The 21,420-nt window shown below is 47.3% G+C and overlaps 1 protein-coding gene across 1 annotated transcript; it reads right to left on the reverse strand.

Moving 5' to 3' along the window:
- Nucleotides 1-3,842: 3,842 nt before the first annotated feature.
- C8H10orf99 (chromosome 8 C10orf99 homolog) lies at nucleotides 3,843-12,458 on the reverse strand. The gene is made up of 3 exons (XM_043477178.1): nucleotides 12,284-12,458; nucleotides 10,408-10,497; nucleotides 3,843-4,753 (listed from the first exon to the last, which is right to left on the reverse strand). The coding sequence occupies exons 1-3, from the start codon at nucleotides 12,351-12,353 to the stop codon at nucleotides 4,668-4,670; spliced, it is 246 nt and encodes an 81-aa protein (XP_043333113.1). The 5' UTR covers nucleotides 12,354-12,458; the 3' UTR covers nucleotides 3,843-4,667.
- Nucleotides 12,459-21,420: the final 8,962 nt, after the last annotated feature.

Genomic DNA, 21,420 nt, shown 5'->3' on the forward strand with positions numbered 1-21,420 from the left:
GTCCTGAGGATGAAGACATAGAATCAGGGGGTGAACCCTCTTTGAACATGACTGTGAGGCTCCGCCTATCTCAGCTCAGGTGAGGTCCTGAGGACAGTCCTCCACAGGTCTGGACCAGGTGTACTCACCTGGCTGAACTGGGGAGTTGCTTCCCACAGCAGTGGGTTCTGGATATTACTTGGTGTGAAATGTGGCCACCTCTGTCCCCTTGCTGTGTGCAGGCCAGGTATAGGGTGGCTGCCTCAGTTTCCTCTGACATGGAGACGGCATTCCTCCTCTTTCTTACCTGTCTAAAGCCTGACTTGTTCCCCGAACTGAGAGACTCTGCAGGAATCTGGAAAGAAAGTGAAAGTGAAAGAAGTCTCTCAGTCGTGTCCAACTCTTTGTGACCCCATGGACTGTAGCCTGCACCAGGCTCCTCCATCCATGGGATTCTCCAGGCAAGAGTAGTGGAGTGGGTTGCCATTTCCTTCCCTAGGGGGCAGGAATCCGGAGCTGCCCCCTCTTTCCCCGGTCCCGATCCAGCTGGAACTAGTACCCACTGGCTGGGATCCTGTGTTATAGTGCTGGCTCTTGGTCACTGTGGCATCCACACAGGTGGGCAGAAGCTCCAGCCCTGACGTCACCTGTTTTCACCTTATAGCGGTCTCCATTGTTCTTGCATCCTGCCACATGACTGAGGCTGGGTTAGGACACTCCCAAAAATGTCTTCTCCTCCAGAAAGCTGTTTTTTTTTTTTTCCCCTGGCATGCTTCTGCCCCCAGATAGAACTGGTCCCTCCTTAAGACCTTGACAGGGCCCTTAAAAGAATCCAGTGTGTAATCTGTCTGCTTTGATGTCTCCCCCAGGGTGCCATGAATCATTTAGGGGAGCGACCATGTTTCATGCATAGGTTGCTTTTGTATCCACACAGGACCTGTCCCTCAGTAGGTCCTCAGTGAGCAGTTGTTGACTGGGTGAATGATGACTGAATACATGAATCAATGAACAGACATTTGAGGGTATTTTGAGTCTTGGTTCCTGGTCCTAGTCAACAGCTGACACTCTGCAGGCCTTTGAAATGCTTCGCCCCCTCCATCCATCCATAAACTGGTAGAGTGGAGTAGCCAAAGGGGATACAGTGAAATGCCTGCTGAGCCAGGCGGGACATGGAAAAGTGTGAAATAGTTGAGGGAACGGCTGTAGGGGCCTACTGCACACATATAAGCACCCATATCCAGAGCATATTTAAGCCCTGAGTTGAACAAGTGAAAGAGTTACATTTTAATGTGCGTAAGGAACTTTTCAGTTCTGACAGCTTGTAATTTGATAACTTCCATTCTCTGGCTCATACTTTGCAAATCCTAAGGGGTAGGGCAATTGGACAGATTAAACAGCAGATAAGCCAAAGACCTCATGCAGAGATGGAGCTGTTGATAACAAGCCTGCCTCTGGAGCTGGCCACACGTTACTAGAATGCTTATAAACAGGCAAGGTCCAGCCACCACTTGGGAGACTAGACTATATACCTAGACACACCCAGATTCTAGAAGTTTTATGATGTTTCCATGACTGGGCAAGCGGCTGCAGAGTCAGGGGAGTCACATGTGGGGTCAGGCGTGAACATTAACCAGCCGGGACTCCAGAAAGTGGTTCAGCCTGGACAGTCTGCCCAGAGATAAGCTCAGGTGAATCAGCAGAGTGAGTGGGCACGCAGGGCTGTAAAGTGTGTGTGGTTTCCAACAGGAAGTTCTGCCATAGCTGGGGATGGAATTGGTTCCAGAGGACCTAGTCTTGAGTGGAGGTGGAGAGGTGGAGAGTCCTGGATGCGTTCAGTTTAGTGGAAGCAAATGAGGCTACTGTTTCAGAGCCAGACATTCTTTACTTCCTGATTTCCTCTCCCTCGTGGGCCTCTGTGATAGGCAGTCTTAGCCTCATTTCCAGATGGGAAACCTGAAACTCTGAGAGGTTATCTGAACTTCCTGATGTCACATGACAGAGGACACATGACCGCGTCATCATTTGAACCCAAGTCTGTCTGAGAAACCTGTGCCTTGTCAGTTGCAGTGGGGCCCTACCCAGTCAGGGCAGCCCCTTCAGTTGCCATGGAGATTGCACTCTTTCTCTAGTGACACTACTGTCACCTGCCAATATGTTAAGATTCTTCAAGGGGATCATTCAGGAGATAGAAGAATTCCAGTTCTGTAATGCAAAGTCACTTCCAGATGTCTGGTTTTCTTTGTATCCTCTTAGGTCCCCAAGAGCTTTTTTTTTTTCCCCCACTTTTTTGGCCATGCCTGTGGCATGTGGGATCTTAGTTCCCTGAGCAGGGATTGAACACACACCGTCTGCCTTAGAAGCACGGAATCTTGACCACTGGGCCACCAGGGAAGTCCCCCGAGAGCCTTGAATAGTGTTCTTCATAAGACTCTCCCTGTCCATTCAATACCTCAAATCCCTCAGCTCTGTATCTCCCTCCGCCACCCTGCCTTAGCTCTACCTCGTTCCATCTCCTCCTAATGGTTCTTCCTGCCTGTGTTTTCTCCCACCCATTGTCCTCAGGATAAGCTCTAAATACCTGATAACTTTTGGGTGCTCTAATGGTCCCAGACTGAAACCTCCCCAGTGTTCCCCATTCTGCTGTCCAGTTGCTGGATTCCTCTCAAACACTCAAGTCTTACCCCTGCTTACACACACACACACACACACACACACACACACCCGTTTCTTCTCCAGCTGGAATGCTCCCAGGACTCAGCGCGAGCATCAGCTCTTCCTCTTTTCATGTCCACTCCTGTGCCCAGTCCTCTGTTCTTACCTCACAACTGTGCAGAGAAGTGATAGCTTCTCAGCCCTCAAGGACTGTATCTGCTCATCGCTGAGGCTTGGAACTAGCACATTCTGACCATTGCCTACCCCAGGAATGGGTGACTGAGTGAGTGAATGGAGGAGCTCGCAAATGAAGTTTCTGGAAGGAACAGAAAGGTCTGGCCTAGGACAAGGTGAGGACCTTGGGCTTTCCCTGGGACCATTGTCCCCATTGCTGGGTGCCAGGGAACCTCTGCTCATCAGCCTCACACCTGGTGGGTCTGGCCTTCTCAGACAGCTGTGGGATGACGTAGGGAGGGGCTTCTCACCTTGCCGGGAGAAGCAGATTAGAAGGAAATTTGTTGAGGGTTAAGCCTCTTAGACATGGGCCATCTGTTCCCTCTGAGCCTCCTCTCCCCAGTTGTGTGTTCACTTGGACATAAACATTCCCTCCAGGATGGGGGCAGGGAAGGCAGGGGCTTTCTGGAACCAAGCTCCTCTGTTTGTGCCAGGCCCCTTGTGGGCACTTTACATCTGTCTACTTGTTGGGGCCTCACGTTAGCTTCTCTGAATAGGTCTTGGACTCTCCATTTTACAGAAACGGGAACTGACTTGACCAGATCACATGAAAATCCTGGGGAATGCTGGTGTGTCAGACCGAGACCCTTGCTCCCGTCACTGTTCCTCACTCCCCAGCCCGCTGCCCCCTTTCATGGTTAGATTGTGCTGTGATGAAGGTGTTGCCTGCAGGAGAGGCCTCAGGGAGTGGGTTTCCTGTAGCAGACAGCTGTGTCTCAGGTCTTACCTCCTGTGCTGGTAGGAGGTCCGACGCTTTGTGACCCCATGGACTGTAGCCCGCAAGGTTCCTCTGTCCATGGAATTCTCCAGGCGAGAAGACTGGAGTGAGTTGCAATGCCCTCCTCCAGGGGATCTTCCCAAACCAGGGGTCGAACCCAGGTCTCCCACATTGCAGGCGGATTCTTTATCGTCTGAGCTACCAGGGAAGCCCAAGGTCCTACCGAAGGTCCTACCTCCCATTTTCTCAAACAACCATGTGCCACGTGTTTTGTTTATTTATTTACAATTTGTTTCACTGCATGCTCTTTACAGCAGACAAACATCAGAAAATCAGGCAGGGGTTCCTGCAGGGGCCGTGGGATGTGGGACAGTTAGGAGCTTAGGTGTGTCTCGGGTCAGCTGAGCCTCTGCATTGCTGGTTGGCCATTCTTGGGTCCCTGTTACCCTTCACCCTAGCAGGCTCGGAAGTCTTTGGATTTGTAGCTCTTCAGGTCACGATGGAGTCTTGACTATCCATGCGCAAGGGGCCAGATGGAGACTGAGGCTGGGTGGGCTGAACCTGGCTCAAAATGACTCTGACGGTTGGTGACGTGATTGATACCAGGATCTGGAGTTCTGGAACTATGCCAGGGCCTTTGCTGCCTGAGATGAAGCCCTCCAACACCCTAGCTCACTGCCATGAGGCTTGAAAGGGGTAAGTGAAGCCCGTTGGTGCCTTCCTTGGATGTCTTCTTTCACTGGAGTTTGTATCTCTGAAGCCAGCATGAGCCCAGAGGGACTAAGTTACTTGCTCAAGACCATACAGCAGGAAACAGGCATTCCAGAGCTTGGACTTTTGAATCCATGTTGTGGTTTTCAGAAGATTCTGGTTCAGGCTTTTCTAAAAAAAATTGTGAGCACAGTCCAACACAGTAGGCAAGAAATGTGTTGTGTCTTTAAGAAAGGAAGCTCAGGTTCATGGGCAGAGGCTTTGTCATCAGTCCTGACTTTGAGGGGAGCACCCTGGGGGAACCTAAGGCTTCTGGGTGCCTAAAGAATGGAGCATGAGGGTTTCAGTGGTATGGAGCCTGCTTGGGGGAGCACTACACCTGTGGGAGTGCTCCAGGCACCACCCAAAAGCGGGGCTTTGGCTTGAGTTTGCATGGTCTGCAGTTTCTCATATGGTGTCCTAGGAAGGAGCAGCGGGCAGACAAGAACAGACAAGATCAGACAAGAGGCAGAGAGGCAGACAGAGTCAAGGTGGGGGAAAGGGAGAAATACAATTAAGATTAATTTTTAGATATGAAGATATGTTTTAAAAAAATCAAAGCAAGTGTCAGATCTTACCCTCCTTCTGGGATGCCCAGAGGGGGCCTTTCATTGCAAACATGACCAGCCCAGGTTATTTCTATCCCATTGGGGAGAAATCTGATTGATTACCAGAAGATGGAGGGAAGGTAGTTTATCTGTTCAACCGTCTCTGTCAAGAGCAGAGTCCACTAAAATTGAGGGGTCTGGAAGGTCTGTTTTTGATGGTGGTGGTTCACCCACACCTATTTGCAGACGCTTGAACCCTCAGCTGTCTCCTCTCTGTCTCAGGTAATGTGTGTCTCAAGCTTGGTTTGCATCTTTTGGTGAACCAGTCCCATTTGTGGGAGGCATAATCCATAAGGAAAGAAAAACCTGCATGCATTAAGCTAGTCTTCATAGTTTTGTTTTTAGCAGCAGAAAAACATTCTGGAAACAGTCTGAATATCCTGTGGTAGAGAAATGGTTAATTACTAAATGGTATGTTGTGATGAAAAAAATATTTAACAGTGATAAAGCCCTGTGGCTATGAAGACTATACAACACCTTGAAGGAAAATGCATACAATGCAATGTTAATTTTAAAAATAAAAAAAAACAAGGTATAATAAAAATAAAGATAGGTAAACATGTTTGCATGAAAAAAGGAAATATGAATGAGGATGGTTATTAAATTATGGTAATAAGGTTCTTTTTTCTGTTTTAGTTTCTGGATTATTACTATATGCAAGGTGGTATGCTAGTTAAGAACAAGGAATCTGGAGCCAGATTACTTGGATTCACAGCCCAGCTCTACCCCTTACTTACTAGCTGGGTGACCTTCAACAGCTGACTAAACTTCTCTGTGCTTTGGTGCCTTGTCTGTAATAATAAGAATAGCAATAAAAAAAAAAAAAAAAGAATAGCAATAGTATCTAACTCTTTGGATTATTGTGAGGGTTAAATGAGTTAGCGGATGTAAGTGCTACACAGTAGTTGCTATATAATTACTAGCTATACAAAAAATAAATTTAATTATTATAATTCTTCCATAGCTTCATGTCTTAATCATAAATAAGTGCTAATATTGGTGTAATTTTCTTTTTCTTTCTATTTGAAAGTGCTTTTGCCTTCCCATAGTGATAATCATAGTAATATACAGTGTTAACTACTCCTTTCTATTAATATCATATTGTGAGAGTTTTCTACTAGCATTTCTGATGGAGAACCATGATTTCCTGACCACTGCTTCCCCTCTACCCCCTGTCCCCGCCCTCAGGCCCCAAGACTCTCTTCTCTGGTTCCTACAATAAATAATGTGGTTAACTGAGTGCAAATAAGGATAGAGTTCTCCGCCCTTCCTTTGCAATGTGACTTTGCATCTTCTCCCATCACAACAAGGGGTCTATTTCGCTGCTCCTCGAATATGATCTGGTGACTTGCTTTGGCCCAGAGAATGAACTGGAAATGCAGGTGGACCAGTTCTGAGGCCTGAGGAGGCCTTAGGTACTTCCGCTCTGTAGGTGGAGCCCTGCAGTCCCTAGGTGAACAAGCCTGAGTTAGCCCGTCAGAGGATGACTCTTCCACACCATGTGGAAGAGAGTTCAGTTGCTCAGCTGAGATCAACCTGGCTTCATCCCACTGACCCCCCAAACATGTGAGAGAGCCTGGCTAGGCTCAGCAGAAGTACCTATCCAAACCCGTGGAAAAATGAATGAGCCCATCCAAGACTGGAAGAACAGTTCAGCTGACCTGTAGATTCATAGCAAATGATAATTACGTATTGTTTTTGGGCCACTGAAGCTGGAGGTGTTTTATTATGCAGCCGTGGCTGACAACTATAATTACAGGGAACAAAACCGCTAATCTGAGCCCCTCTGATGGGTCCACTGGGCAGGATGGGTACCCTCTCCACCTCCTGCACTGTTGCACTGAGCCCTGGTGTCTACCTTGCTACCTTCCAAAGTTGCCAAAACCCTCACGTCATCACACTCAAGGTCCTCAGTGGATAACCTTTGTCTCTGTAGTCTAGGCTCCTTTCTGAAGACAGGGGCAACCCCATGGTGGGGAGGAATATCTCTGTGTCCCTTTCAGCCCCTGTTTCCCACTATAGTTCAAGTCATTTTGTGGGGTTTCAAAGCAGGGAAGGTAGCATGGAGCTCTCAGGCCCTAGGAAACCTGCAAGATGGACAGGCGCTCTCTCAGACCCCAGGGACCCTCCCACAAGGCCTCTCCAGTCCTCCCCAGGAGTCCCGTTACTGACAGCCTCAGGACCCATGGAAGGAGGGCAGTCTGACAGAGGCTCAGTATCACAGAGTTTCCCAGCTGGTGAGGCCTAGACAGCTGTCTGTCTGACCACAGCCTAAACCTGACACCCCTCAAGTCCCAACAGAACCAACAAATGGAACATTCCTTTAAAACAATGCTGCCATATAGATGGTTACCAACTTTTCAAATGCTTTAGAGAAAGCCCTTTTTTTTAGTAAATTGGTAAACAATTTACCAATTGTGTAAGTTCAGTAAACTGGCCACTCAACACGTTGATTTTTGATGATGGTTTTGTAGAATTAATCCAGAGTCCCATGCTTGCCACTTCATGTCACTGCCACGGGCCTAGCATAGCACTTGGGCAAGGCCGTGCTCCGGAAAGACGTCTTCGATTGGACAGTAGGTGATATTGGCCTGTGTGTGTCACAGCTGGTGATGTCAGCTCAGGGGCATCCTCCAGGCAGCCCGAGGCCACTTTCTCTTTCAGCAGACAGTGCACAGGCACTCCTGTGTCAGTGAACCAGGGTACAGAGGCCAAATTCCCAGAGCCTGGCACGCCCGGCGCCCCTGCTATTTATTCCACAGTGGTGTGCGAGCCGCAGGGTCAGCCCCAGAAGACGGTGTAAGGGGGGTGGAACTACTACACCTGGGCATGCTCAGACTTCCTCTGCGGCCACAGCAGAGCAAGTTTACCAGATAGCTGGTGCCAGGCCAATGCCTGGCTTTATATTCACAACCTCACTGACTATGGGGTAATAGACTATGATCATAGAGTCTATTGTTATACCCATTCACAGGGGAGAAGACTGAGGCTTAGCAGAGCTGAAGGACCTGCTCAAGGACGCATATCTAGCTGGTGGTAGAGCTGAGATTCCAACCCAGACAGAGCTTCCCTTCCAGGAAGTCCGCAATCTCCCTTGGGTACCTGCGTGTCTCCGTAAATATGATGAGGAAACGCCTTTCTCTGCAGGAGGCAGTTGTTGCAATGGAAGACCCAAGTTTCTGGCTCTGCCTCATAACCTTTCTGAGCCTCAGTTTCAAATCTGTAAAATGGACCGTGCTGCCCTGGGGTGGTTCCAAGGATTTAAATGAGACTGCATGATAGGGACCTAGTAAAAATGCTTGCTTTGCCCTTCTTGTTCTAAGTTGCTTGCGGATCCCTGCAATGGAATTTAAAAGCTATGGACATCGATAGAAATCTAAACTCAGGATGGGAGCCACACACAGATTATTCTGAAGTATTGTGTGGCTTGAAAAAAAGAAAGAGCTGCTCTTGTGCACAAGGAGTTAACTCTGCTGTGTTTTCTATGAGTTGTGTGTGCGTGCGTGCACATACATTTTCAACTTCTCTTTTCTTTATTGTAATAAAAAACATTTTCACAGGGAATTCCCTGGTGGCTTAGTGGTTAGGATTTTGGGCTTTCAGTGTCGTGGGAAGTCATTCTGGCTTATACATGTGCTAACTTGAATTTTATGCTAAATAAAATAGCCTTTGTGTGCCTATCAAACATACATTGTACATCTGCTTTGAATATTTTTTAAAAAAAGGGCACTCTGACCAGAAGTAAAGAATGTCCAAGTTTAAAGTGTAGATTAAATGCTCCCCTTCCTAGGACACCAATGTTAATCCTCTGATGATAAGACTCACTTCCCAGGTACCAAGGCCATATTGACTTGCTGTGTACAGGATGGTCTTTTTTCTTTCCCTCCTAAAGAAATCCTTGAAGAAATGTGACCCTGACTTGTTTAATGGTCTTATTCTGACAAGATATGAAACTGGTGAAAACTCTTCTTCTCTTGGGCAATTTCTCAAGAGTCAACTGGGAAGCAGGCTTCTGGCTAGTGTTCAGTTTGGCCCAAATACAACTCTTTTCTATTCTTACTCTTGATTTTTTATTGATTATTTTCATTGACAAGTGCTCCTGAGCAAGTCCATCCTGGGGAGGGCATTGCAGGGTCTGAGCCCAGCTTGGCCTCCTCGTTGGGAGGGACTCAGGGAAACAGCTCTCCTCTGCCAGGCTGGGGCCTCCAGGGAGAGCCGGGCTGCAGCCAGCCAGCCAGCCAGCCTGGGTGGGGGCCTTACACTCGGGTTCAGGGTGTGAGAACCGGTTATTTTTACCCAGCCCCAGTGGGATGTGATGCCACTCTGGAAACGGGGGCTGTCAGCTTCTCCAGAGAAGTGGCCCGAGGCTGAGCCATGCAGCCTGCCCCCCTCCCTCTGCTTCACACCCAGGCCTCCCCTTGGCACACAGAACTCTTGACATCCAGGAGGGGTGTGGAGGCTCCAGCTCTGGTCACGGGCTCTCTGAGCCATGGCCCCAGAGGAGTCAGCAGAGCTGGGCCTTCTTAGACCCCTGAGATGGGGCCTTAGGCTGCAGAGACTAAGTGGGGGATGGGGGACAGGAACCCTGGGTTTGTGTCAGGCCTGGCTGGCTTTTCCCCCGGGGACTCTGCCTGCCCCAGGCCCTAGGACCTTCTACCAAAGGCCAGCCAAGGTTCAGCCGTCCCAACCTTGCATCCTGGGGCAGGCATGCAACTCCCATGCATTAGCCTGCCCTGGCCTGGTGCCCCAGTATCGGGAGCTGGGTGCCTGTAGCCCTCTGTTGGTCTGTCTCCCTCACCCCTCAAAACCCCTGCCCCCCCCAGGCCTTGTAGGAGAGGGCAGCCTTGCTCTTTGAGGCCTCACCCTGGCAGGGAGTCCAGCTCTGCACCCCTAGCCTGACGCCTGGGATGGGTGCTGCCTGCCTGTAACTCGGGACTCCTTGGACCTGTGTGCCCCATCCCCTCTGGTCACCCCACCTCATGGGCCAACTCACTCACCAAGCCAGCCCTGCCTTGGTTCATAGCTTCTCTGAGCACCTCACGACTCCCCATCTGCTCTGTATTCATTCCTGCCGTTTCCCCTCCTGCACCGTCCCTTCCACACTCCTCCTGCTAGTGCCTTGGTTTTCTTTCAGGTCTCACAAAGGTTGGCCCCTCTGATGCCTCCCACCCAGGGTAAGGACCTTCTCCATCCCATTTTCTAATTGCATCCTGTTCTTTCCCTTGAGGGAATATATTCAGTTCAAGGTGATTAATCTTTTGACTTTTTTTTGGGGGGGTGGGCAGGTCAGTTTCCTCCACTAGACTAGAAAGATCCATGAGGCCAAGATCACATCTGCTCATGGCTTCTCCACAAAAGGACCTGATGCCAGGAATGGAGGGTAGGTGGGCAGGGGACGCGTACACAGCCTGTCCCACAGCCTCCCCAGGGCCTTTGCTTACACCTGGGCAGTTGTGCGGTGCTTACCTTTCTGGGTCATCAGGTCAGGGCCCGGAATTCGGGGACAGCAGGGCTTGCCTTTTCCGGGCTTGGCATGATGCCTCGGGTGTCTTCTCCCTGAGAGGGGACATAGGAAAAGAGTCCCTCCCTTAGCACGCTTGGGGACATGGGGGACAGGGTCTGTGCAGGAGGGAACTTCAGCCCCCAAGGCCAAGGGCTCGGGAATATTTATTCAGGGAAACTCAGGATGGGTCAGGCTACAGGAGGATCCAGGGAGAGTGGGCCTTGAGGCTATCTCTTTTCCATAAATAACAAAGTCAATGTGGGGAGATACTCTGCCCTCAAAATATGTTCTCCTCATCTTCCTGCCCAAGAAACAGTTCGACACCATCACTTAGAAGTATCTATGCCCTTGGGACTTCCCTGGTGGTCAGTGACTAAGATTCTGTGCTCCCAATGTAGGGGGCCCAGATTCCATTCCTGGTCAAAGAACGAGATCCCTCATGTTACAGCTAATAGTTTGCAGGTGGCAACTAAGACTGGTGCAGCCAAACTAAAGAAGTAAATGTTTTTTTTTAAGAAGGATTGTCTATGCCCTTTGACATAGTAATTCTCTCCCCTTGGCAATCTAGGAAAATTAGCCTCAGTATAGGATATGTTTTATACAGACCCATATTTTTACTGTGTACTTAAAATAGCTCAAAGTTGTGAATCATTTAAATATCTAAACATGTAAATTCATCACAGTACATTCATGTAGTGGCAAGTTATACCTAAAATTATTAGTTAAATAGCATCATTTTGGGGAATCTGGTAGAGACACTCCTAGGATAGGAAACTTAATGAGGAAAGACATTGATCTTCACTGAATTGTCATTAAGGTAGCAGTGGTAATCTCTAATATGTCCAACAGAAGAGGTCTGATAAATCATGTTGCTATTGGCCGTGTTTATGAGGAACTCTAATCACTGTTTTCCATGTTGTATATGTGGCAATGTTCATTGCAGAAACTTTAGAAAGTGAATACTTTCTATAATCCTACTTCTCAGACAGAGATGGTTGCTGTTGACATTCTGGTGTAAATGCTTCCAGGTTTCAATCGTAAACATTTTTTGGTGACTATAATAATACAGTGATAAAACAGACACAAGATCGAACATGCAGAGAGATATCCATTACAAAGATGCGTGTAAGCATACTGAAAAGAAATAAACAAAAAGTTGAACATGGCCATTCCTGAGTAATGAAATTATGGGTGTTTTTCACCCTGGTATTTCTATATCCCCAAATTCAGATAAATGTTAAAATAACCATAACTGTTAAAAAAAACCCAGTTTTTAGAGGGTTAGGCAAGAGAAAAAGTTCAAAATATTCAGCAATCTGAATTGAGAAAGACAGGAGAGCTAAACACTCGTACCATAAAGGTGCAAGGGCCGTGTGCCCCAGTTCTAAATGAACATGCCTCCCCACCACGTTCTCATCCCATCTGCCACAGGTGTAGATTTGGGGGTGTTCAGACCCAGACGGTCTACTAATTAATGTATTCACTCATTCAACACAAATTGACTGCATAATGCATATCAGAGTGGCTCTAGAACTTCCAGGGAGGTAGGAATTAGGTGCAGTGCAAGCAGTGTGCTTACCACACAGACACAAAACCGTTTCCTTCTCCTTAGTGTGTGGGTGTTTGGGGAGCTGGGGCTGTGGACAAATTGCGGGGCTTAAGCCTTCTGAGCCTCCCTCTGGTGCTGCTACGGTGCACAGAGGTGCCATATGGGTTCAGGGGTGATGTCTTTCAGGGCCCAGGACTGCCTGCCCTCCATTTCCTGATTCCCACCACCCGAGACCACAGAATCCCTGCCCAGGGACCGGCACCCTGGGCGGGGACAGGGGAGAGTCCTACCTTCTGCGGAGAAGACGGACAAGCAGAGAAGCAGGATGCAGAGCAGGCTGGTGAGGACTAGAAATCTCATGGTGGCGGGACAGGAACTTCGCGACCCGGGGAGGCTGCTGTGCTGCAGAAATCCTCCCTCGGGGCCACCTGGGGACTTTATAGAGCAGCAGAGACAGAGGTGTTTCCCAGTGGGCAGGGCACCAGCAGCCTTGGAATTCTCATACAGGGTAGAGTCAGCCCCTCCCAAGAAGAAAAAACCCAAACCAGCTTTTCGAGAAGTTGAGAGCATTTCATGAACTGTAACACGCAAAGCTATAAATGCCCAGCCCCAGGAGGGAGCTCCCAGCCCTGGCTTCAGAAAGCTCCTGGGAGGGAAGAGTCATTTCCCAGGGTTGAACATTAACTTTTAGTGTCAGTAATCATTCTATCAAACACAGATTTTCCTGTTTCTTCCTTGGATGTGGCAGGGAGGATCATAAAATCCTTTGCAAAATCTCAGGGGAAAAGTCTTCAGCATTGAGTGAAAAATAGGGAGCACAGGGCAAGGAATCAGACAGCCTGGGTCTGAGTCCTTGGTCTGCCACATATCCATGGTGTGTCCTTGAAGTGAAAGTCGCTCAGTCGTGTCCGACTCTTTGCGACACCATGGGCTGTATAGTCCATGGAGTTCTCTAGGCCAGAATGCTGGAGTGGGTAGCCTTTCCCTTCTCCAGGGGGTCTTCCCAACCCAGGGATCGAACCCAGGTCTCCCGCTTTGCAGGCAGATTCTTTACCAGCTGAGCCACCAGGGCAGCCCAGGTGTGTCCTTGAACTTGCCATCAAATGTCTTTGAGTTTGCTTCATATCTGTGAAATGGGTACAGTGCTCCCTTTCCCACAAACCTGAACAAGGACATGTGTGAGGAGCCAGCTGAAACACGGGAGATACTTGTCCAACTGGAAAGGAGATGGATTGGTGGCTGCACCTTGATGGGTATTTAAGATAGTAATGAAACAAAAGAACATGCAGGTTAAGGATTAACGTGAGAAAAGACGTGAAGAAAGAACATCCTATGACAGCAAGCATGGGGGAAAGTTGGTCAATGGCACAGGTGGCTTGAGAGTCACCTACTCATCGGATACACATCATGGGCTCGGCTGTGTACCTGGCCCGAGGGACAAGGAAGACACTGTGCCGGGTCTTAGGGAGCTTCTGTTGGAGGCAGTCATGCAGACACACAGAATTTGCATTTGCCCTTGTGATATCATGTCTATCTGTCCTTTGCCTTAGTAAGTGTGCCCTTCTCACCAAAGAGCTGGCTCTGGTTCCCAGCATTGAAGGGCATGTGGAGAGATGGTAGTATCAGGTTCAACTCTCTAGGATCACTTTGGTTTCAGGCAGTCAGTTCAGACAATACCCACAGCCTGGGACTGGCCCTCTTCCCTTGCTAGAGATTAGACATTCAATTTAGATCACATTCTCAGACAGCTTCCTGAGCAAACTGCCTGGCCAGGGGATTTCTGACAGTCAGCCTGTATACTTTGATGTGTTTTCAAAACCTTTAGAACCAGTTCACACAAGGAAACTAGTTGGAGCCACTGAGCGTAAGGACCAAATGTCATACTGTGTTAGTTACTTGCCCGGCCCCTGCCGGATTCCCTTTCCAGGCTGTGTTCTGAATCCTGCTGGCTGTGCTGAGTGGGCAGTGGCAGAGGGTGTGATCAGAAAGACCCAAGGGGTCTACCAAGGGTGGCTTCAGAGCTGGTGCCCAGGAGAGGCACTGTAGGAAGGAGAGGCCGCAAGAGGATGGGGCTGGCCTTGAGGCTGCATTCAGCAGCCTGCACATTGTTCTCTCTTAGATTGCTTGTTATAGGTTCCTAAACTCAGCAAAGTTTCCTGTAGATGCTTCCTAAGATTGCGATTACATCCATGACCCACATCAAGCACTTTACCACTATTTTATCTAATTTTTATCTGGGGTTACTTGGGGTGCCACTGAGTTCTCTGGGCAACAGCATACCGCTGGCTGCTACTCACCCGTTACCTGCTGAAACAGGCACTCTTTGCATTGGCATGGTTCCTTTTTCCTTTTGGCACACCATCATCGGAGGTGAAAGGAACAAGCTACTTGGCAGAGGAAGTAGAGACTGGCCAAGCTGAACTCTCACTGCTTAGCAGTGGTGCAGAGGTTAGGAGAGAGTCAACCCTGAAAAATCATTGGAAGGACTGATGCTGAAGCTGAAGCTCCAATACTTTGGAGCTCTTCCCTGATGGGAAGAGCCGACTCATTGGAAACAACCCTGATGCCGGGAAAGGTTGAAGGCAAAAGGAGAAGGGGGCATCAGAGGATGAGATGGTTAGATGGCATCACCGACTCAGTGGATATGAATCTGAGCCACTTTGGGAGATAGTGGAGGATAGGGAAGCCTAGCATGCTGCAGTCCATGGGGTCGCAGAGAGTCAGACATGACTGAGTGACTGAACAACCACCACCCAGGCTAGGGAAGAGATTTGTTGAGATTCACACTCTAACTAAAGCCAGGACTTGGGTACTTTTCTCAGAACCCTCAGCCACTCAGCCAGAGAGTCAGAAATAGACATTAGGTTTTCAGGATGGCTTTTTTGTCACCATAGGACAGAGCCATGGGGGCACTGAACAGTTAAGAGCAAAAAGAACTGGCAATCTCAGGAGACTGTTACTTACACACTCACACATACGATTCACAGATTCTCAGGTGTTCCCAGGACCATATGTTTAAAGAGAAGAGCAGATTCAGATGTCAGAATTCCACCTCCTTTTCAAATGCTTCTAAAAAATTACTGAAGCAATCTCTGATGCATTCATTTGAATAACACAGGGTATTAAGTATAAATTTCATCTGAAATCCCACTCCCCAGAGACAATTCCTGTTCACAGATTTTTCACCTGCTTTTTTAACATTTCAAAGGTAGCTGTCAACTTCTTTAAAAAAGGAAGAAACACCTCTGGCTCTTTAGAATATTTAAAATCTCATGTCGAACTGAGAGAGGTGAAAATGAGAAGCATTTTAGCAGGAACACCTGTTAGTTTTTAAGCATATGAAGTTTGGGTACAAAAATAATCAAATTTGAGGCTTTGAATCCTTTCCAAAGATGAACTGGAACACTTGGCAGCCTTCCTGAGAAATAAGTCTCTGGAGACACACCTAACACACAGGGGAATTTACAAGGAAGAAAATATTTTCAAGTTAAGTCTGTGATTTCTGAGGTCAATTAGGAAAATGCCTGAAGCCCTTTATGGTAAGAACATTCTGGCTCGGGTCCCTCACTTCACTCTTGGTCATCACGCTTTTCTTCAAAGATGCTTTATGGACCCCATGATTGACCAGAAATGACTCTTCCTCTTTTATTTGCCCAGCAAATTACAGGTCAGTTTATAATACAGGGAGGGGGTCAGCATCCGGTGTGGTCCTTCAGTTGTCTTCTAATTTAATTCTCCTCCCACCTTAGGGATGCAGGCATTTCATTTCCATCTTGCAACAAGGGAGAGGGAAGTTTTCTTTCACCTAAACATGTTATGGAACTTCTCACCTGGAACCAGGTGTTGTGCCTCCAAAGCTGAGGTTCTTTCCTGACTTGGTTCCACAAGCACTCGTTAGTTGGAAATAATCCACAATATTAATGTTAAGCTTACATGCCATCCTCAAATCGCACCCAAACCTGATACTTTCTCTATTTTTTACAGCTAATCTGAACTTCCTCATGAGCCTCCAACCCACTGGATCTTGCCTGCCTCTGGGTTGCACTGCGGCCGGGATCAAGACTGGTGGATCCAGGGTCTGCGGCCTCCACCTTTGCCCTCACTGGTCCCCTCGGTTCTCAATGATGCTGCGAATCCTCCCACTACTCCTCTTGCCTTCCTCCCGTTGCCTACCCACAGTCACAGCTGTGGGCTACCCTGTCTCACCATGGTGGCTGCCAGCAGACCCGTGGGCTCCTCCATGGGCACATGCCAGAAAATGATCTCTTCTCCCACACCATGAAGCCACCTGAGGAGACTAGAAGGCACTGTCTTCTCCATCCTACAGCCACTCCGAGGGGGCGCTGTAGCGCCTGTGAAGCCACCATCTCTGAGTCTCTAACGGGACTAGTCCCTTGGCTTTCTGCTTTCTCACTGGAGTTCCTGGCCTCTCACCTCCACCCCTTCACACCCACCACATGGTTTTAGTCTGGAGTAGGGGACTCAGGACACTGGCCATCGCTGTCTCCCTACCTTCCCCTACACTTGTGAAAAGTCCAGGCTCTACAGCCACGTGATCCAGGCTCTAAGCAGAGCCCCGCCTTACAGTCTAAGCTGTGTGACTCTGGACAAGTTGCTCAACTCCTCTGTTCCTGTTTTTCTGCTCCTCTGTAAAACAGTAGTTGGAGAACAAGAGATCCCTTTGATGAAAGTGGGATGGTAAAGCATCGTGTTACATGAAAAGGAGTTTTTGTTCCACTAGGCAGTCAGCTGCCAGCAGTGGAGTGCATAGCTTTCCCTTCCCTTTTCAATAGCAACCTGTCTCCAAGAAATACCAACCTCCCACTTGTGTTCAAGAATGTACTATGCTTCAACGTCAAACAATGACTGTCTTTTCTTGCCACGATTCAGGGCAAAGAGAAAATAAGCACACGGAAATTCAGGTCTAAACAACTGACAGCAGACTCATTGATGAATGAGGACCTTGATGGAGAAGGGTGAGAGGACCAGCAGAGCCGGTGCCATTAACTTGGGCGGTATGGAGGGGAAGGATGCTAAGATTTTCCACTTTTGCCAGCACTCAGAGCTGGAGAATTGCAGGTAGGGTTGGGATGGATCCTGTTTGTCAGCATCTCTTCTGTGCTTAGCAAGTTTGGTAGCAGGCTTCCCAGAAGAGAGGTGTCACCTTCCCTTACTCTCGCCCCCACACCCAGCATCACCAGGACCAGGTGGATGCGTAAGGTGCGGCAAGAGCTGTGTGTCCTGGGCTAAACTTCAACCCTGACATCACTGCAGACACAGCACATCAGCACGTCAAGGGCCTTGAAGGCTCTGGGTTCAGTCCCACTCGGGTGAGATGGTGCCAAAGGCCACAGGGTGGAGAGAGGTTCTGCTCTCCCACTAAGTTTCTAAAATTGGAAAAGCTTCTTTTAAAGTGTTTCAATGTATTTTCTCTCCTCATGGACTTTCCTTTCTAAAAAACTACTTGTTGTGTATCCGACTCTTGGTGACCCCATGGACTGTAGCCCTCCAGGCTCCTCTGTCCATGGGATTTCCCAGGCAAGAATACTGGAGTGGGTTGTCGCTTTCTTATCAAGGGGATCTTCCCGACCCAGGGATCAAACCCATGTCTCCTCCATTGGCAGGCAGATTCTTTACCACTGAGCCACCAGGGAAGCTCCCCCCACCCCCAAACTATTTAGGGGCAGATATAATGTACTGAAAAAGATACTGAACACCCCATTTCCCTTCCAAATGCCCATTTTTCTGCCACTCAGAATTAACAAGTGAAAATCTTGTCATAATTTCTCCAACTCTTTTTTTGTCATGCCTCAGGGCATGCAGGATCTTAGTTTCCTAACCAGGATTGAACCCATGCCCCACGCAGTGGAAGCTCAGGGTCCTAATCATTACACTGTCAGAGAAGACCCCAACTTCTTTTTTAAATGCTTCTTCCACTTAAATGAGGTAGGTGATCGTACTTCTGTCTTTTCTGAAGCACCCAGTACAATGGTGACATAACATGTGAGCACACAATTAGGCCCAGACGCATTTGGTTTGCAGGCAGAGGCAGGGTTCTCTGCAAAGTAGGTCAGGATACGTCCCATGATGCCTTCTGTGGAGGCCGCCCCAGACATGCCCCTTCCCATCAAAGCTGGGAGACCCCTCCAGCTACCAACCCTTCTGCTGTACGCAGGACATCTGTGTTCCTGTGAGCACTTACCTAATTGCTCCTTCTCGGAACTCCTGGAGCCATTAGTCTGGATAATGCTTTTGTAGTTTCTGAATAACTACCTCACAATTACCTTGGTTTGTCTGTTGCCATTTCTCCTATTTTAACAACTTGTCACCAAATACAGTGACTAGCTCTTCACCTGACTTCTTAAAAAAGTGACATGTAAAGATTAATGCTGTTGTGTTAGCCCCGAAATTTCCCACCAATGGTAAAGGCTTGTCTCCAGCATTCTCTGCTCAAAGGTCACCAGGGCCAGGGCCAGTGGCTGTCTCTCAGTTTGGGAGCTCTTCTGGCCACCACCCATCGCCTCTGCCCATCTGATGCTGTCTTCTAGCTGACAAGTTTCCAGCCAAGATTTGACAGGAGGGCAAAAACGGGTCTCCTTCATTGTGGTTTGTTTCCACAGTTGGTGCCAGTTCATTCCTTCAAGCAGTACCAAACTGAACCAACTTGTTAATTCCCTACTCTCCTTATGAACATATCATACCAAAGCACAAAAGCTTTTTCTCAGCTACCACTGGACTTTCTGTTCAGAAGTCATCCTGCATTGCTGGGAAATCAGTCCATTCAGCCTGTGTTAAGTACACGACTGGGTGGGGCCAGGTTGTTCATACTTTTCTTGTGGAAGATTCCCTCTGAATCATCAGATCCCTGTTCTTACAGGACAATGAACTATGAGAAACGGAAAACAAATCACTGAGAACTACCATTATTTCTCCAATTCTAAGATGCCACTGATTTAAAGATAAGCTATTTGGTTTTGTGGGGGAAAAAATTACAAAATCAAATACACGTTTCAGAAATGAAGTGTGAAAAATACTGCATCTGAGAACAGGCAGCATGACTAACACGCTAATATATCAAGACATGACACCCTTCCTAGGAGATCATCATTAGAACCTCCGGTTACCAAGCCCTGTGATGCTATGTAAAACTGCCCTGGGGTGCACAGGTGAGCAGACCACCTTTTCCAGGCATGTGGAAGGTTAGGCTGGAGGGATGGTCACCTGATACCACACTTACTGGTGATCAGGCAGATTTTAACAAGTCCTTAGTGGAAAGCATTTGTTTTAAATATTTAAAAATTGTCTGAATTTGCCCAGTTGTGAGATTGAATGTCACGTTAGTCATGCCAGAAAAAAAACAATCCTGTATTTCTGGGTGTAGTCAGACAGACCCTCCCTTCCCTCACCCAAAGGCTTCCAACTGTAGCCAGTAAGGCTGCAACACAACTTCTCAGTTGAAGGCAGAGGACTGAGAGGCCCCCTTGAGGGCTGATATTCCATTAGGTAAAGAAGCAACAAGCTATGAGCAAAGTAGAGTGGAATGCTGAAGCTGAAGGGAACACTCTCTGCTGGTCCTGCCATGGTGCTAACTGGGAGCAGCCCTGTGTAGTATCAGCTGAGTATAAACCTCCTCCTTCCATCAGACTTTTCACTTATTTCATCTTTGCTATAGACACAAAATGCTCCTTTTGCTATTTTCAAGTGTTAATAATACTGAGAGAACTTTCTCCATCTTCCTGAACTATTTCAAAAACTACAAAGTCCTCAAGATCATAACTTTCATCTTTCCCTGAAAATGGCTTCCATTTTGAGTGCTAGCTAAACTGAGTACATTTAAGGAGGATTTCATCTTACTGATTACATCAACCTTAACTAAATGGCTCGCTTTGTAGCTGGACTGGGCAATACAAGTGTTTCTAGTCCTCTATATAGTAGGATCTAGGAAGTAAAACATCGATTACCATCCATTTACCCTTCAATGATATCAATGCCTTTTGAAAACACTAAAATTCTAACGTTCCAGGTATTAGTCTTTTCAGCTAAACCTCAACCTATTTAACTAGTAGAGTTTTTGATTATCAAAATAGGACTTCAGCTCTACGGCATTCATCACAAACTTACCAGTATAACTAGTTAACTCTACCACTTTATCTTTCCCAGCTATGACCTTGTGTTGTGCAAAGACTGAACCTGTGGGCTTTGGTTTACTCCTCTGCAAAATGGGGGATGCAGTGCTTGGCTTGAAGGAACGTTATGATCATACAAAGGACAGCATACAACATGGAAAAATTTCAATTCAGTCATTAGCTATTAACAACATACCTGGATCCTCCTACCCTTTTTGAATGATACAGATCTTGGGTGTACTCAATTTCAGGGACTTTAACTGGGACACATCCTACACAGATGAACAATTTTAAGAAAAACATGCCTGCCTTTCTTCCCAGATTAACAATTAAAATGCACATAAAATACTCAAAAGTCCAGGGCTCTAGGCCCAGCAGACACCACCAGCTGTGAGCAGGAAATCGGGCTTCACATCTTGCCATCTTCCCCCATGTCTCCGCCCTGACTTCATTGTATTGCTGCTGTGTAAAATGCCCTACCTTTTTTATGTGCTGTTAACTATGTTTACCCTTGAAGACTTCCTCCTTGGACATCTTAGAAACACTTTGTTCACTTCTCTTATGACACTCATCACAATAGATTGGTTGTGTTTACATGAGGTTGCTGTGTTTTAGAAGGCAATTTCTACTCATTATTGTCTCCCCTGGGTCCTGTTAGCATGGTGTCTGCTATACTCACACCTTCTGAATGTTCATTAGATACCACTCTAAGCAAACAGGCCTTTATTATTTTGTGTGATTTTCTGAAATCACATATCTCAGTTATCCTTTAACACTTCAGGTGTTTTAGAAAATGAGAAACAGATTTTTGCCCCCCTAAAGCCTATCATCAGTAGGTCTCCACTCTTCCCTATGAGTCATTTAAAGGTGAAAAAACCAAAAACCCAGTGGTATGTTAACAAGAGCCAGGGAACTAGAGATTTTCTACTATTATCATTTTAGACCTACTATAATATTTTAATTTGTAAGTATTCATATTTTATAAAACTCACTTTATATTGAAAAGTCTTCATTGTCTTATCTACAATAAAATACCCCCCCCCCCACTTTTCTAGATAAGCCTTTGCCTGATACCCAGTGTTGAGATGACATCATTTTGCATTGTGTATGATACTATGCAAACGTAAGGATATAAACTGTGAATTCTAAAACATGACTGACAACAGGACCTGTAAGATGACACTTTAAGACCAAAACTAAGGTAGACTAGGGAAAACAAATAGATGTTTCACAGTTCTTAAAAAAAAACACAAAAAACCTTCAAAACCAGCCAGCAACAGCAAGTAAAGCTTAGACAGTGT

Source organism: Cervus canadensis, chromosome 8 (assembly GCF_019320065.1).
Source record: "Cervus canadensis isolate Bull #8, Minnesota chromosome 8, ASM1932006v1, whole genome shotgun sequence".
Lineage (NCBI taxonomy): Eukaryota > Metazoa > Chordata > Mammalia > Artiodactyla > Cervidae > Cervus > Cervus canadensis.